The sequence below is a fragment of the Sturnira hondurensis genome, unplaced genomic scaffold, assembly GCF_014824575.4.
Source record: "Sturnira hondurensis isolate 20B ecotype Veracruz unplaced genomic scaffold, ASM1482457v3 Scaffold0008761, whole genome shotgun sequence".
Taxonomy (NCBI): Eukaryota; Metazoa; Chordata; class Mammalia; order Chiroptera; family Phyllostomidae; genus Sturnira; species Sturnira hondurensis.
In genome coordinates, this window is record NW_028081392.1 from 5511646 (window position 1) to 5528160 (window position 16515).

Below are 16515 nucleotides of genomic sequence, written 5' to 3' on the forward strand. Positions count from 1 at the left end.
AGTAATTTATTATAGGTCATTCATAAATGAAATGCACCATTATATCTTCCTGTTGCTCCATTTTAGTGTAGAGATCTAAGTTATGGCTCTGAAGAAATCTTTTTAATAGATAAAAATAGAGAAAGAAAATAATGTCACGGCTGCCAAGAAGGCGAATCCAGGTTCTGGTTGCTTGGGCTTGTGTGGGAGGGCGGCCTCTGGTGGGCAGTAGAGGGTAATGCTGCTGAGCAAACTTGGCCTTCACAGAGGTTTCTGGTATGCTCTGTTGCAGGCTTAGGCAACAGTTCTGGTGAAGGAGACCGGGGAAGGGGCTAAGGTGGAGAATAAGTGTGAAGCCTAGGCCTGTCTTTGTTTTTCATCGTGTTTATCATAGGAGGGTCACGAGAGAGCCTGTGACAACCAGTCTAGCATATGGCTTCTTCTTAAAATGGTGAGATGAGACTCAGACTAATTGCTCTGGATTCCAAGTGAGGCTGAGAATGGAATCAGAATCTTTACTGAGCGTTCCTGTGGATCAGGCCCTGTGTAACTTTAAGTGTATTACAGGATGGGGAAAAGTAGGTTTACAGTTGTGAGTACATGAAATGCAAAGTTTATTCTTGTATTATTTATTCTTGTATTATTTTTCCGTATAAACAACTATAAACCTATATTTGCCCTACCCTGTATTTTTAATTCTTATCAAACTCCATGAGAAGGGTGTAGTTACTTCTTTTACCTAGGTGGGGAAGGAAGTGACATATAGACCTACAGCCAGACGTTTTACGAGATGCTGGGTCCCAAATTCAACCCCAACTGTGGCTGTATCCAAAGTTCTCTTTATTCTACTATATTGCTTCAGACCTGAAGTTCAGGTACCTGGTGTGGTTTAATCAGTTGTTCATGATCACATACTAAGTTAGAAATAGAAAAAGGATCAGGACATTTTCCCCTAGACTATGATATAAAACCAGATGCATATGTTAAGTTAAATATAATATACATATATGCATATGTCAGTAATGAATAATGATTTGCAATATTTATTGTTTATCAGTCATAAGTTTACACATTTTTTTATTCTGTAAAATGTACTACTCGTGGTCATTATTAATGGCACTTTAATAGAAGAAGGAGAAGGCCAATAAGTAAATACAGTATTATAATGAAATGTTGATGAAATTTTTTCCTTTCATATCCTTTGGTCAACTAAGTGTTCTGGTCATTGTTTCGAAAGTGTTATAGTTAGTGTGTTTTATGGCTTCCTTGGCTGTCTTAGGTGACCAGTTGGAAAATATTCTCACATTAACCAAGAGCCAGGTCTGAAGGTACAAGGACTTTGTAAGCCCTATTGGCATCATGTGTGTTGCTGTCCATGACCACTGCAAGTCACATATCAAATGTAGAACCAATGTGAGAGGGGACTATACAAGGTGTGACTACATAGAGGTATGACTCATTTCATTAATAGTCTAACACATGAACCCTTGATATTATCTCCTTAAGCTTTTACTTGCTATTTGTAATAAAGGGAGACCTAGAATCAAGGAACTATTGACCTTCTAAAAAGATAAGTATTAACTCTTTTACAAACTAAAATTTTATTTTAAACATATTAGGAAGCTTGCTATCAAATGGGGTTCTACCTCAAGTTCTTTTGTGCAGTTTGATTTTAATTTTTTTGCTTTTAAACATACGTATAATGGTTATTCACCCCTACCCCCCCCCTCACCCATTTTATCTGCTTTACAAATTTAGAGTTTTCCATTTGGGTTTTACTCACGGTTAAATATGTTTATACAATGCCTGTGTTACTGGACTTTGGGAACATGGGTTATGGGTTTCTTTTATCTTTTAGTGAGAAGCACTATCAAATAGTGCTTAAGAACAACAGATTATGAAGCCAGACTTATTGGACTTGTACCCAGGTCTACCACTGACTGCATGACTTGGACAAGTTACTTAACATCCCTGTGCTTTGGCTTAAGAAGGGGACAATAATAGTACTCATCTCATAGGTTATTGTAATGGTTACTGTAAGAATCTCACGAATATTAAGTTATAGTAACACAGTAGGTTCTATATAAGGGTTAGTATTATAGCTATTATTATTATCCTACAGAATTATGCGAACTTATCTGAAGTTATTTGAGCCATATTATAACCAGCACCAGAGTATAGATTTGGAGCACTTCTTTGACTTGTGCAATTTAATATTACCCTCGTATCGTCCTGTGAGTTTGGTATCCCTGAGAATAAGTCTCATTTTATGAAGAAACTGGGAGAGTATGAACTATTGAATTCACATAGATTGTTTGCAGTGGGCTCATTGTTTGTGGTGGGCCCAGTTTAGAACCCAGGTATGTTAATTTTCAGCCCCGACTCTAAAACTCAAGGTGGAGGGGCTATCTCTACACAGGAAGAGGAGCTGAGAGGTAGGAGGAGTCAGCCGCCAGTACCTGGCCCCACAAAGCCCTGCTCCCAGAGGCAGAGGGAGCTTATGAGCGGTTCTACATCCTAAACCCAGCGTTGGGCACATTTTTCTCAGTTGAACACTTCCTCGTTTCCAAACTGCATACCTCTTGCTTGGCCTCCCACATGTGTTCTCCCAGCCTTTGTCTCTGAGGGCTCTTTCAGCCCTCAGCTTTGGTGCCTTGTCCTGATATACCTGAAGTCCGGTCTTCCCAGATTACCTCTTCATCTCTTGGTTCCTAGCTTATCTCACATTTCTTCCTTAGGTTCATTTAGACTGGCCCTGTAGTGACTGATGGGCCATGGAGTTGACCTCCTCTCCCCAACATTAACATTCTCTCTCTATCTCTATCTCTATCTCTATCTCTATCTCTATCTCTATCTCTATCTCTATCTCTATCTCTATCTCTTTCTCTTTCTCTATCTCTTTCTCTATCTCTATCTCTTTCTCTATCTCTATCATCTTTCTCTTAGGAGTGTATACACACTATCCCTGGCTCTCTCCCTGCAGGGGTGGGTACTTGGTCATGGTCTCAGTCATCATGTCTGAATACCCAACCCCAAATAATGGAAAAACTGAGATGGTAGGAAAAATGGATATCTAGCCTTTCACCTACTCTTCCTTCAGGGGTGAATCGGGGAAGGATGATCAGTGACTTCATTTTAAATCACTGTTCATTTCTTAATTTTTTGTCTCCCGGTGTACTTCAGCACATGTATGAAGAGATAGCATGAATTGTAACCCCAACAAGGAAGACATTAATACAGATGGGATGTGCTCCAAGTCAGGAAGCTGGCCTAGTGTCCCCACAGCAGCTGACGGCGTCATCCCAGGGAAGTCTGCAGCTTGTCAGAGCCCTCAGTTATGTTTTTTAATCTATAAATGGGTAATATATATTTCAGAGTATTATGAAAAGTTATATATATATATATATATATATATATATACTAATTTTCCATATATATATTTTCCATATATGTATGGAAAATCACTTTATACCTAAAGACTTTATGACTTCTTGGTACATTTTACTGTTAGCCAAAGCCTCAATGCTTGACAAGGATAAGCCCAAATTGGAAACAACTGAGTTACCGAGCACAGCTGGATGATAGCACCTTATGGTCTCCCACAAAAGCATGTAAGAATTTTCATTGTTCAGCATAAAATTTCCCTTCTATGTTAGGAAATGGTGAGTCATGTTTCCCTGGATATGCCATTTCTTAGGTTCTAGGTTTAAATATAGACAGTGTCATTTATTGGCAGTGTGATTTTGACCCCAGTTTTCTCGATTGTTACATAGATGTGATAATATTTCTGACCTGTTTGCAAACCAAAATGAGATAATATGTCCTGTAGATTTAGTTAGCATTAAAAAATCCTATAGTAGAATGAGCTCGGGTTGTAATCTCCCCAATGACTATATATGCTGCCCTTTGACCTGGAGTTTACCATAGAGGGAGGGTACATCCTATTTTCTCACCTGGGAAACAACTTCAGACTTGTGCAACTGGCCATGGTGTTGCTTTGATCTTGGTCCCTTGCAGGAAATCTCACTTGGCAAGACCAGCCATGACAGCTGGGCTCTGCAATGGCAACTTTCTGTGGACAACACTAAAAAATTCTAAATGGTGAACATTCTTGAGAAGACTTGATGAAAGAAACCAGGTGTGTGCTGAGAATCCAGATGGACAGAAATGAAACTATGCTAGGGAGCTTCAAATTTTTTAAAGAGGTAAAAAAATAAAAAGGAAACTAAAACCCTTAGGAGAACCTCTGGAAGTGTCTCCACTGTGGTGGTTTGAGTAGCCACAGATTCCAAGTTCCCTCCTTTGATTGCCTCTGGTTAATTATCTATGCAGGTTGACAAAAACCTGCATTATCTGTTCAGGAATGTGCACATTCTATCTTGGAACTTGCAGTCAGGAAGAACAGAGCCGGTCTTTGCTGATCCAGATGACCAAGAAACCAGTTAAAACTCCTCCTCTTGCTTCATTCTCCAGTGGTGGTATCAACCTGATGATGAAGTTCTGGTCCATAGCATCCATGAAGGAGGTCCTAGTGATCCCTGCCTGGTGTGGATTAGGGAAGACTACCTGGCTCAGCCCAGTTGGTCATTTAGTGGATAGTTGAAAAGATTAGGGCCCTGGCTGGTGTAGCTCAGTGGATTGAGCGCGGTCCTGAGAACCACGCGATCGCGGTTTGATTCCCAGTCAGGGCACATGCCTGGGTTGCAGGCCAGTTCCCAGCAGAGGGCTCATGAGAGGCAACCATACATTGATATTTCTCTCCTTCTCTCCTTCCCTTCCTCTAAAGATAAATAAATAAAAAAATAAAAAGAGAAAAGATTAGGAAGATGAAGTAACTTCTACCATACACAATATCCTAAATGAAGCAGTCTCAAAGACTGTAGAAATCCAGAATTCCTTGGATTTATTGACAAGATGGCCGAAGCTTCTTCCAACCTTTAGACCTCTTGCCCAAGAAATGATCAAGAGATTCAAAGTTTGCATCTCCAGGGCTTCCTGCTCAGGGGCAGGTCTAGATTTTGTGGAGTGTGAAACTTACACAATTTGAGAAGGCCTTTTTAAAGGGAAAGACTACATAATTGTGAATGCAAAGTTAGGTATGGAAATTAATGTTCCTGGAAATAAAATATGTATCAAAGCAAATTAAAATTTAAGTTAAAATACCGCACATTAAAATATTTAGAAAAGTAAATTTTTTATACTCACATGCCTGTATAAAAACCTTTTTCTTATTTTTTCCTGCAAATTTCCTTATAATTCTGTTATATAATTTATATTTTATACTGAGAGAATAGAAAGACAATTCTAGCCTATTTAAAATTGATTTGTAGTTTTAATAGTTTAGGAAGGTTTCTTTTAGGTTTACCACTCCTTATTTATAATTTCACCACTAAGTCATTGGTAAAAATTTTAGAATTATTAGGTATTGAAAAAGCTTTTGTATATTTTCTTCATATATGAGCTGTAAGATCTTGGGAATTGTGTGTGTGTGTGTGTGTGTGTACACTCACCAACTTAATCTTAAATGTTCTTTGAATTGATTAACTCATTAATCATTTCATCATCAGCTTTATGTTCGTTCCCACATGTGGTGTCAGCACGAGTATTACTGAGTGGCAGGAATATTACTGGGAGCCATTTCTACTGGTACTGTTGTAATAACCAGTCACAGAAATGACTTCAAACCACACAAATATATCCCATTCAATCTTAATTACCATTGCTTCGTAAGTTCCTCTTAACCAGGTTCCTAGAGTTTCCATAGCCGATCAATGTTACCCAACTCAAAGTGAAATGTAGTGGAAGACATCCTAATGAAGAAAAGCAGTGATCTTAACCAGTTGTGCAACCTACTTTTGCAAACTTTGGAAAATATGTTACCATGTGAGTGTATTACTTGGGTTTTTTTCAGCATCCTGGAAGAGACATGTATAAGCAAGGAGCCCTCACATGCAAGCTTTCATTAGTTCTAAGTAAATTTACATATGAACATTTACTCAGATTAGACTGGGCCTCCCTGGATGGTGGCATGTTAGGCTTCCATAGTCACTGAATGTTGAGAAATGACTAGGTGCCCATCAGTAAATGAATGGATCAAAAAACTATGGTACATATACACAATGGAATTTTATGCTGCAGAAAGAAAGAAGGAGCTCCTACCTTTTGCAACAACATGGATGGAACTGGAAAGCATTATGCTGAGTGAAATAAGCCAGGTGTTGAAGGACAAATACCATATGATCTCACCTCTAACAGGAAGCTAAACAACAAAGCAAACAAGCAAGCAAAATATAACCAAAGACACTGAAATAGAGAACAGGCTGACAGTGACCAGAGGGGAGAGGGGAGGGAATTTCAGGGGAAATAAGGGAGGGATTTAGAGGAACCTATATAAAGGATACATGGACAACAACTGAGAAGGGTGGAAATGGGAGGGAGGGGGGAGGATGGGGGGTGGGATGGGATGGGAGTAATAGACAGAAAACTGTACTTGAAAAATAATTAAATAAAAAAATTGAAAAAAAAAAAAAGAAATGACTGGGAGTTCAGTCTAACTCAGTTGCCCAGTGTTTCCTCAACTTGAAAATATTGCCAGTTGTGAGTCCTATTCTTTCATGTTCCCACCTTCATAGAGAAGCTAAAAAATAGATGAAGATTTATGGAGTTTGTCCCTAACAGGGAAATAGGTTTTGTTTAGACTTTTCTATCCATAGTAGAAAGGGCTTCCCCTAGGTTCTCAGGGCTGCTGTCTATGTAGATAATTTGAATCCCCCAAATCATGTCGGCAGCATTTGATAGCCCACTGTCTTGCAACTTCATAAAAGAAATACTGTGCTGGCCAGTAGTAGTGATCATTTGACTGCCCCCCGCCACCTATCCCCAGAAATAGAGGCTGGTCTTGAGGCTTTAGGATGCCCCAAAAGGCATGAGTCTAGTGCTCCTTGGAGCATCTCATGGGTCCCATGTGTGCAGTAGAGGACTGGAGCAAAACCTGAGGGGGAGAAACTAGGACTGGGACTGAGGTCCATACAGGACTCAGTTCCTGTATGAGACTGAGGTCCATGCAGGTCCAAGTTCAGGCGTGGGGTACCCCACCTGATGACACTCTTGGCCCCTGAGGTGTCTCTGTCACGGTCTGGGAACAGCACTGCTAGAGAGAAAAGTGGCAGGACTCTTTCTTCTCCTCTTCCTCTTCTTCTTCCCCCTCCTCCCTCCTAAATGTTATAATGACTGCCATTCATAGAAAGATAGACCTTCTGGAAAAGCCACATTTCCCCTAAAATCATTCACTGTCATTTTAATTGGTTTTATTTAAGTGATTTTCTTAAAGAGATTGACAGTTGAACTTGAATTGAAAACATAATAAGTATGTTTTCTCTTCATTAATGGAAAACATCAGTGTTTTTACTATTGGCCATTTACCCATTGTATTTCCAATCTTACCTTCCTGCCAGGATCTTCTCGTTAGTCTTCTCTACATGTCCCCATTCCCATTATGCTCATTGCAGTGGTCCTTTGTGGCTGTTCCTGGATGTCATTTGTTAAAGATTTGAAAGCTTGATAACTTCGGTGTCCTTGTCTTTGTTTAGAAAATGGGCAGACATTGGCCAACTGAAACGCACAGTGGATGAGTTTGGTCAGGCCATCTTTTACTGGTTTTCCCCTTTGGCTTGTGCTCTCCCTCTCTCTCCTTGCCTCTGTCTTGTTCCTCCCAAGGAGCAGGGCTTGTTTTTGTATTTGATGGTCGCAGAGTATGAGTGTAAAGATTGCTTGAAGGAACTTATTTTAGAGGATATAAGATTTAAGAAAAACATGTGAACTTCCACTGTCTGAAGCGTCATCATGTGGAAGAGAAGAATACCATATTCCGTGTGACCACGAACAGTTAAATTCGGTCAGTGGGTAGGAATTCCGGAACGATTCAGTCCCAGAGGAAAGAAAAACTCTCTTATGGTTGTGAGCTAAAATGAGGTACCTTATGGTGACCCCTTGGCAGATATGTGAGGAGCTGGATTCAGATATTGGTTGGGTTTAGAGTTTATTGTTGTGTGACAAATTGAAATGAAGTATGAAAAATCTGGGTAACATCCCACAATTAGATAATATCCTGAAAGAGTAAGAGCAGCTAATTTTTCAAAATTTTTTCTCTTCTCTCATCAATTCAGGTAGACCTCTGAGTCTTTGACTCGTATATGCTGCCTTTGTCCTTATATCTTCAACCCCCATAGGCTCTGCTGTCATTCCCTGTCAGGGACCTCATTCTGTCTCCTGTATTGACTAACCCCTTGTATCCATGGGCTCCTAGTATCCATGGCCTCTCTTCTGGCCTGTCAAATCACCATCTTCCTTATGGCTCCGCTCATCTGTATGTGGCTCAATCGAAGAGTTGGTGTGTCAACTAGTCTTTCCAATTCCTGTGATTCCTTGAATATACTTGGTTTGGGGGGAGGTCTCAGTGTTTCCCTTGACAGGACAATGGATCCCACTGTGGCAATGAATCGTGGAATAATTTTACCACCAGGCCTCTCGTTGGTCTTTCTCTTCTAATTTTTTCCTTCATAGGGCATGAGATTTACCACAGGGTCAGGAAATGCATTTTGACCCGCCTGGCTTGACTAAACCTGTCCTAGCTTGTTCTGCTTGTCTTCTTGTTCTAGCTTTGTTCTTCTTTTCCCCCAACACAATGTTTTTTCCCCCACCATTGAGTCCACTGAGCAATGCTTAATTCCACCATAGACTCTCATATCATAAGGGAATGGCCAATCCCTGTTTGTGTTTATGCCATTCATGTTTTAATGACAAATTACCCCTTAAAGAATTGATATATTTTTAATGAGGTCTTTGAAAATAATGTCTTGCTTTCATTACTAGAAAGAATTCATGTTTATGGATTTTCATATTGTAAAATATTTCAATACATGGAATCTACCCTTTATCATTAAAAAAACAACTATAGTGGAAAGGAAAGTGGGATAAAATAATTAAGTTTATTCATTGTCTGTCAAGTGATCTGAACTCAGCCTTACTTGTCCTGAGAAAAGGTGGTTTGTATACCCAGGAGTAGGAGTGAAAAGCTAGCCGTTCTAAGTACCTACAGCTAAGCTGATTTCAACCCTTACCCATNAATGAGGTCTTTGAAAATAATGTCTTGCTTTCATTACTAGAAATAATTCATGTTTATGGATTTTCATATTGTAAAATATTTCAATACATGGAATCTACCCTTTATCATTAAAAAAAACAACTATAGTGGAAAGGAAAGTGGGATAAAATAATTAAGTTTATTCATTGTCTGTCAAGTGATCTGAACTCAGCCTTACTTGTCCTGAGAAAAGGTGGTTTGTATACCCAGGAGTAGGAGTGAAAAGCTAGCCGTTCTAAGTACCTACAGCTAAGCTGATTTCAACCCTTACCCATGTCACCTCATGGGAGCAGTCTGGACTCATCAGCTGCTAGTGTTTCCCTGTTGGTTATGGTCTATTCTTCTTACTAAGTCTGTCTTCCTGGATAGTAACCCTTAACCTTTGTCACATCACTGACTTGGAGTGCCTGCTTGATCACCTGGCAGAAGTGACACCAGCTCTGGAGTACCTCAGCCTGCTGGGTAATGTGGCATGTCCCAATGAACTGGTCAGCTTGGAAAAGGATGAGGAAGACTACAAGAGATACAGGTGGGCATCTAGGGGTTCGAGCATGGTGAAATCAGGGAAAAGGAGCATCGTTGGGGGCATAATGTACTATTGGGTGCATAGCAGATGTTTGGCAAATAGCAGTAGATTACTCATGAGAATGCTAAGCTCTCGTCTTTGCAAAACCTGTAGCTATTGTCTCCTTTTGTTGAAGTTACAGGAGCCAAGAAACATGTACAGCTGTTGGGTGGTCTAGGTCAAGGGTTGACAAACTTTTTTTGTAAAGGGGTGGAGATCATATGGTCTGTATTGCAGCTATTCAGTTCTGTTGTTATAGTACAGAAGTAGCCATACATAATTTGTGAATGAGCAGGCATGGTTATGTTCCACCCAATAAATTTTATTTTATAAAAAGGCATTTGGCCCTGGCTGGTGTGGTTCAGTGGATTGAGTGATGGTTTGTGAACCAAAGGGTCGCCAATTCAATTCCCAGTCAGGGCACATGCCTGGGTTGCAGGGCCAGGTCCCCAGTAGGGGGCACATGGGAGGCAACCACATACTGGTGTTTCTCTCCCTCTCTTTCTCCCTCTCTTCCCCTCTCTCTAAAAATAAGTAAAAAAAAACAAACCCTCAAAATAAATAAATAGATAGATAGATAGATAGATAGATAAATAAAGGCAGCAGTCCAGATTTGACTATCTTTTACTGACCTGTGCTCTGTGTAATAAGGTCTTCCTGTAGTCTGCTTCAGAGTCACTTTTTGGAGTGAAATAACTTCCCACTAAAGTTAAGGGAGCTTATATAAAATCCCAAGAGAAAGTCCCACAAGGCCAATAACTATGTTCCATAAAGCTATGCCCCAGTGTCCACTGACTATGTGCTTTGATGGGCTCCAGGTAGAAATACTTTTCTTTCTTTTTTCTACTTGTAAAACATCTGCTTTGAAGCACTGACCAAAACTCACCTCTGTTGGTGTTACTGATTTCATACTGTATCTTCTTGCCTGTTCGCTCCTCGTTAACAGCTTAAGTAGTGAGGGCCATGGAATAGGAGCTTGGTAACATTGCTGGAGCTGTCTTGAAATCACACTTCCTCTCATGACATGGGCACTAATAGACAGATGCAGAGCCCTTTGGGGACCTCAGATGCCCTTTGCTGATTTGGAATTAGATCCATTTGGATGTCAACAAACGCAGTTAACAGGCAAGTGACTATCCTTCAGATTCAATCCAAGTGGTGGCTGTTGGGGCATGATTTTTTAGGGAGGGCTTTGTTCTGTAGGAATGATCCATCTCATGGGCTGAGATGGACACCGCCCAAGCCTGTTCTCCCCTCCCCAGGCCTGTTCCTTGGAAGATATTGAAGGAAGAGGCTGGGAAGGCTGTTTTTTAGTTGCACACATTGGCAAAGTTACCATGAGGAATGGGATTCTAGAGGACTCGCACAGCCAAAATCACATGTAGTCAAAACGATTTTATAAAATTTGGAAGTCCCCTACAACAATTCAGAAGTCCCCCAGGCAAGTTGCTCATACTTGGAGAGCAATAGGAAGCGAGCAGTGGTGGGAACATGAAATGTGCATGCATCCATTACGCATTCATGATACAGCATCTGATTGGTGAGTGGAAGAGTAGGCTCATTTTGTAGTAACTCTAAATTTTTATTCATTTTTGTTTTTGTTGGTAATTTGACAAGCATTCCCATGCTTGCATTTGGATGAGATAAATGTGTATATCACCAGTTCTGCTCTGTGGCCCATAAGCAGGTCCACTTTGTTCATCCTGGAATTCGAGCTTCATTTAACCTTGAAGAAACTTTAGGATTTCACAGTAAGACTTGGACCCAGAGTTCCTATGGCATTTGGATTTCTACAAAGCAATGTAGCCACCTTTTTTTTATTCTTGCTAAACTATTTTCCTGGCCCTTCATTCACAAAGCACGAGTTCCGCCTGCCTTCTAGCTGTTATCTGGAGCCTAATACTAGGGCCTCTATGTAAATTTATGTGACATTTTCACTAGAAAATTGCTTAAAAAATGAATGATATTTCTACGGTTTACTGTTTTTCACTTTAAGTATGTTTTCTGACAATATGTCTTCTATTAATCATTTAGGCAATAGTAGGAGCCTTAAAGGAGTGTATTCAGAAGCAAGAACCCATGGTTCATTTAGTGCTGTCTAAAAAATTCCTTATTGATTGGCATCCCCTGTGGTTATGTGATGTAATATTTATAATATGTCACCCCAGCCATATATCAAAACAAGTATGTCTGTTGTTTCATTTCCGTGGGAGATGTTGATTTCAGAGAGGTCTACCCAGTTTTAGGTCACGCTGTGGCCAACCACTGGACCAGAAATGGGAAGTGACTAGATTCATGGAGTTTTTGGAAATGGCTTCACAGATGCTTTGGTGTCTGCAAATTCTTTTCTTCCCTTCCCCCATGCCACCCCTTTTCCTTCCTCACTTACCCCCTGTGCACTGGGTTAGGTTTTCTTGGCAAACATCCCCACAGTAAAACTGGGGTCATTAAATCTGTATGTGAGCATGAACTTATTACCAAGTTGTTGAGCAGTGCCCTGGTCCTGCTGGGGCAGGAGCAAACCATGCCTGGAGTTTCTTTTTGCCATTCATCATAGATCATGGCTGAGAAATGTCCATTGCCATGTTATTATAGGACCTTAAACCTGACCATGCTTTGCTGTGTGTACACACTGTGCTATTTTGGGATGAATGTTGAATGGAGGTGAATGTGATAACCAACAGCCTTTGGGATTTGAGCAGGAAGAGAGTGGGTGAGGCAGAGCTTGGCTTGGGAGACCACCATGGTACTAAGAAACCACTTTGGGCTTCCTGTGGACTTTCAGACTGGTAGAAAAAGAAATCAGGGATGGAAACTTGGGTGCCCAGAATGGTCTATTTCTTATCTTCCTTTGCAATTATTTTATTTTTTTTAGGACAGGAAAGAAAGTGGCATGAAAGTCAACTGTACACAAGTACTAGGCTTCAGTTGTCAAATAAGGGAGTGGGGCTAATACCTGGTCTCTCAGCTCTACTTCTGTCGCTAAACTCTGTCATTCACTCTTTCCTGCCATTGCAGTCTTTGGTCGGCCTCTCCTTCCTTTTTCCTCCTCGGTAGGGCCCTCTGTATTCCTTATAACATTAAATTATTTAAAACATGACACCCTTCCTTTGTTCCCTCTAAGGGAGCAGCCCTGGGGCCTGCCCAGTGTCTGCAGCACTCAGCCAAAGGGAGGGAGGAAGAGAGGGAGGGAGGGAGAGAGAGAGAGAGGAAGAGACCCTTCGCAGTCTGTTGACGGTCCTGGGCTACCACCATTTCCCAGCCCAAGAGGAGCTGTAAAACTTGTGGCTTACATAACCCAGCCAGCATTCTCCAGCTAATCTACAGTCTGGGCTTTGAAGATCACAAGAAAGCAAAGGTCATGACCTAGAGATCAAAGTGACAGAAGCCCACAGAGTAATTGCTGGTTACCCTCTGCAGAGGGCCTTGGTCTGTCCTGTGGGTGTATTGTTTGCACGGAGACTTCAAACATACTGCCTAAATCAGCTGGCCTTTGCCAGTTGTCAGGCATTCATTAATGCTGTAGGTGAGCTCACCTCGGCTCATTAGAGTGAGATCATTGTCATCTCTGAGCATCTGGAGTTATTCATTACTCTTTGGTCTTTATTGACTTTTTCTCACAGTCCTCTTTTACCTGGAAGTGTGAGGGGGCAGTTACATAAGGAAATTGAAGTCGTAAGAAAGAAGAACATGGATGTATTTGTTGTAAATTAACTTTGAGGCACATAGAATTCAAGCAAGCTAAAGCTTAAAAGGGGCTTAGGCACCAGTTAGCTCATTTTCTTCAGTACACGGATGGACGAACTGAGGCTCAGGAAGGTGGTACAGGCTGAAGCAAGAATGCACAGCAGGACAATCGCAGAGTCTGGGCTCTTGCCCTTGACCGTTAGTCCCCAAGTTTTTTGTTAGGAAGACCTACCATCTTTTAAATTTTCTTCCCCATACTTTAAAGCTTTGTCTCTTCAATGCACTGCATTTAAGCAAATGCTAACCCTTTAAAAAAATGATCAGGTAGCCAGTATTACCAAACAAAGTTGATATAATCCAGTCAAAAGCAATATAGCTTGATATTTTGTTGGCGTGTTCACTATTGTTTTAGGCTTTGCGAAGGATTGAAAATGGTTCATGGGTCACCTGTTACTGTCTTCAGGGACCCCAGGAAGGCATCAGTAGCTTAAACCATCTCCACCCTAACCCCATACATGGGAGCAAGAACTAATGGGTAGAAGCATAGAATGCCATAAAGGGAAGGAAGTGGGACAAAACTCCTGTGACCCCCCCATCCAGTTCCCTCAGAATCTAGATGCATCATATGTCTTGAGTAGAGTCTCTTCAGACACGGAAACAGGGCAGCTAACCCTAGGAGCAGACAATGGAGATCTGTGCTTGTGTAGTGTTGCGAGGTAGCAGTTCTGAACAGGAGAGAAGAGCATTCATTTTCCTCTCCCTTTGAAATCTAGGCGGAAAATGCCGGGACCTTGGGATTTGGGCAGAGAAAATTTATTCTGGAGCAACAAACATACAAAAAAAAATACCCTTCTTGATGTTTCTTTTCTCCCCCTACCAGTTTTAAGTGTCTCCTCAGAGGAGTCCTTTAAGGAAATGGACCATTCTATATGAAAAGAGAGAGAACCTGAGAAGCTGTGGGTGTGGGTCTCCCCTCTACAGAATCTGTCTGCAGAGACAAACAGGTCTTTAAACACCTTCCTTCCCAGGACCTCTGATCTCCTCTCCATAACCTCACCTTCCACATCACAGCAAGGAGTACCCTGACTTCATCCTCCAGCCCTGGGACTGTCGCCCAGCCACCTTGGGAAGGTCAGGAAAATTGGAGTTACCCTTTGGAGCTGAGGACCGGAGACTTAGAACTTAGATGGATCTTTTTTCATTAAGCAGTGTCCTAGCTTAACAAGCAGTTTTATAAATCTGAAGCTGTCTCCAGGTGTCGCAGGATTTATAGATGGGGGGTTTCTGCCATAAAGTGGTTTATGATGGCTGCCTTCTGTGTTATTAGTAGCTGTCTCTTCCTTCAACCATTGCTGTTTGATAATAGCCTTAAAACACCCAGAATTACTTACCTGCAAGCCCCATTCCCGATAGCCCCTGTTGACAGTCTGAATAAGTTTACTGCCCTTTTGTTGTACTTTACCTTCAAAACAAACTGATTGAACCATCAATAGCTCGTGGAAGCTGACAGAGGCATGTCATGTGGACTAGCCCTTGTGATTGCAGGTTATCTAGGGGAGTTAACCTTCCCGCATTGTTAACTGAAATGTTTTATGTACTATGCAACTTTAGGATACGGCTGTGATAACCTCAGTAACTAAGTAATACATCACGGTAAAGAGATTTTGGTGCAACAAATAACCCTGGATTAAATTTACAAGGGTTGAATTGATATTGTAAAAGCCTTCATTCTATGGCTTCGGGAATCCTCTCTTGTATTTTTATGGCAAGCTTGTATTACATTCAGGATTGAAGCTGCAGCTTTTGACACCCTGACATGACCTAGAACAAAGGGAAATAGATCTCCTGAGACTGGGATGGGACAGGCAGGCAGAAAGCCCACTGACTTATCACTTGGCAGGGATATTTGGAAACCGTTCCAAACCACCGAGGGGCAGGAAGGCCTGGTAGATGTGCCCGCTGTCTGTGTTAATGTGTACCACAGACACAGGGCATGGTGGGCTGTTGGCAGAATTGGGAAGGGGACACTTCAGTACCTTTTAGTTCTTGTAATTCCAAAATGAGTATTTTTCATGGTGTTATTTTCACTTGGTTAGGGGTCCTCAGCAGGATCAGTGGCATCAGCCTCGCCTGGGAACTTATTAGAAAAGAAAATTCCCAGCCTCAGTCCTGATGCAGTGAATCTGAAACTCTGGGGGTGGTGCCCTGCTGTCTGTGTTTCAATAAGCCCTCAAGGGGATGTTGGCAACCACTTGAGTTTGAGAACCACTGTACTAGTACAGAAGCTCCCTGAGAGCAGAGACCTTATCTGACATGTGCATCATCCTATTCCCCGCATCTGGCACCGTTCCTGGCAGGTGGTGACTGCTCATAGATGTGTTTGTTGGGTGAATAAATGTTATGAGTTTGTGTAAGACAGCATCTCTAAGGGGTGAACTTTAGACCCTGGGCTGAGTCTCAGACCCAACATTGGGGTAAGGCTTTCTGAGCAGCAACCACCTGGACAATCCAGGCTGGCCGCCAGGGTGGGAGTCAAGCCACCCCTGGTATCAAGGTGACTGACAGCCTGTCTCGTGGGCTATTTCTTTAATTGTGCGAGAAGAGTGCTCTGAATGCAGAAGCCCTGTCATCTAAAAATCTCAACTAGCTTAAAAGCCAGCGCCTCTCTCTCTTTCCTTTGATTTCAGGGCTGTGATCCAAAGTGGGGCAAAATGACAATGTGCTGTCTGTTGTCATCATGGTTCCTGCCAGCGCCATGAAGACATCTTTCATTCCATCATTAAACATTGGCTGATTTTGTAATACTGCTGTTTTCTCCACCTGAATATTCATCTTTTCCCACCCTACACTTAGTGGGTGTCTTTCCTCCTTGGAGCGTCACTCCTGACATACTGTTTCTGTCTGCACACGTCTTTATTTCAAAGAATCTGTTGTCACCAAGCCTTTGCCGCTACAAGCAGAAGACGGAAGTTTTCTCTGACATTGACTGAGGCCACTGGGAGTTCTCCTGGAAGATAGAAAGGTCATTGGGGCTCTGTGTGGAAATTTTTATGATTTTGGATAAGGTCAGAAGGCATTTAGAGAGGAAAGGGAGAGGCTCAGGGGAGAAATAGGAAAAAAAGGTAGTAGACTGAGGCCAGGG

The 16515-nt window shown here is 41.6% G+C and overlaps 1 protein-coding gene across 2 annotated transcripts in view; it reads left to right on the forward strand.

Moving 5' to 3' along the window:
* LRMDA (leucine rich melanocyte differentiation associated) overlaps positions 1 to 16515 on the forward strand; it is a 1160480-nt gene that overhangs the window by 622994 nt on the left and 520971 nt on the right. For both annotated transcript variants that reach the window (XM_037055995.1, XM_037055996.1), the window contains exon 4: positions 9511 to 9650. In XM_037055995.1, coding sequence (XP_036911890.1) covers positions 9511 to 9650 — 140 coding nt within the window. The remainder of the gene's footprint in view (positions 1 to 9510; positions 9651 to 16515) is intronic.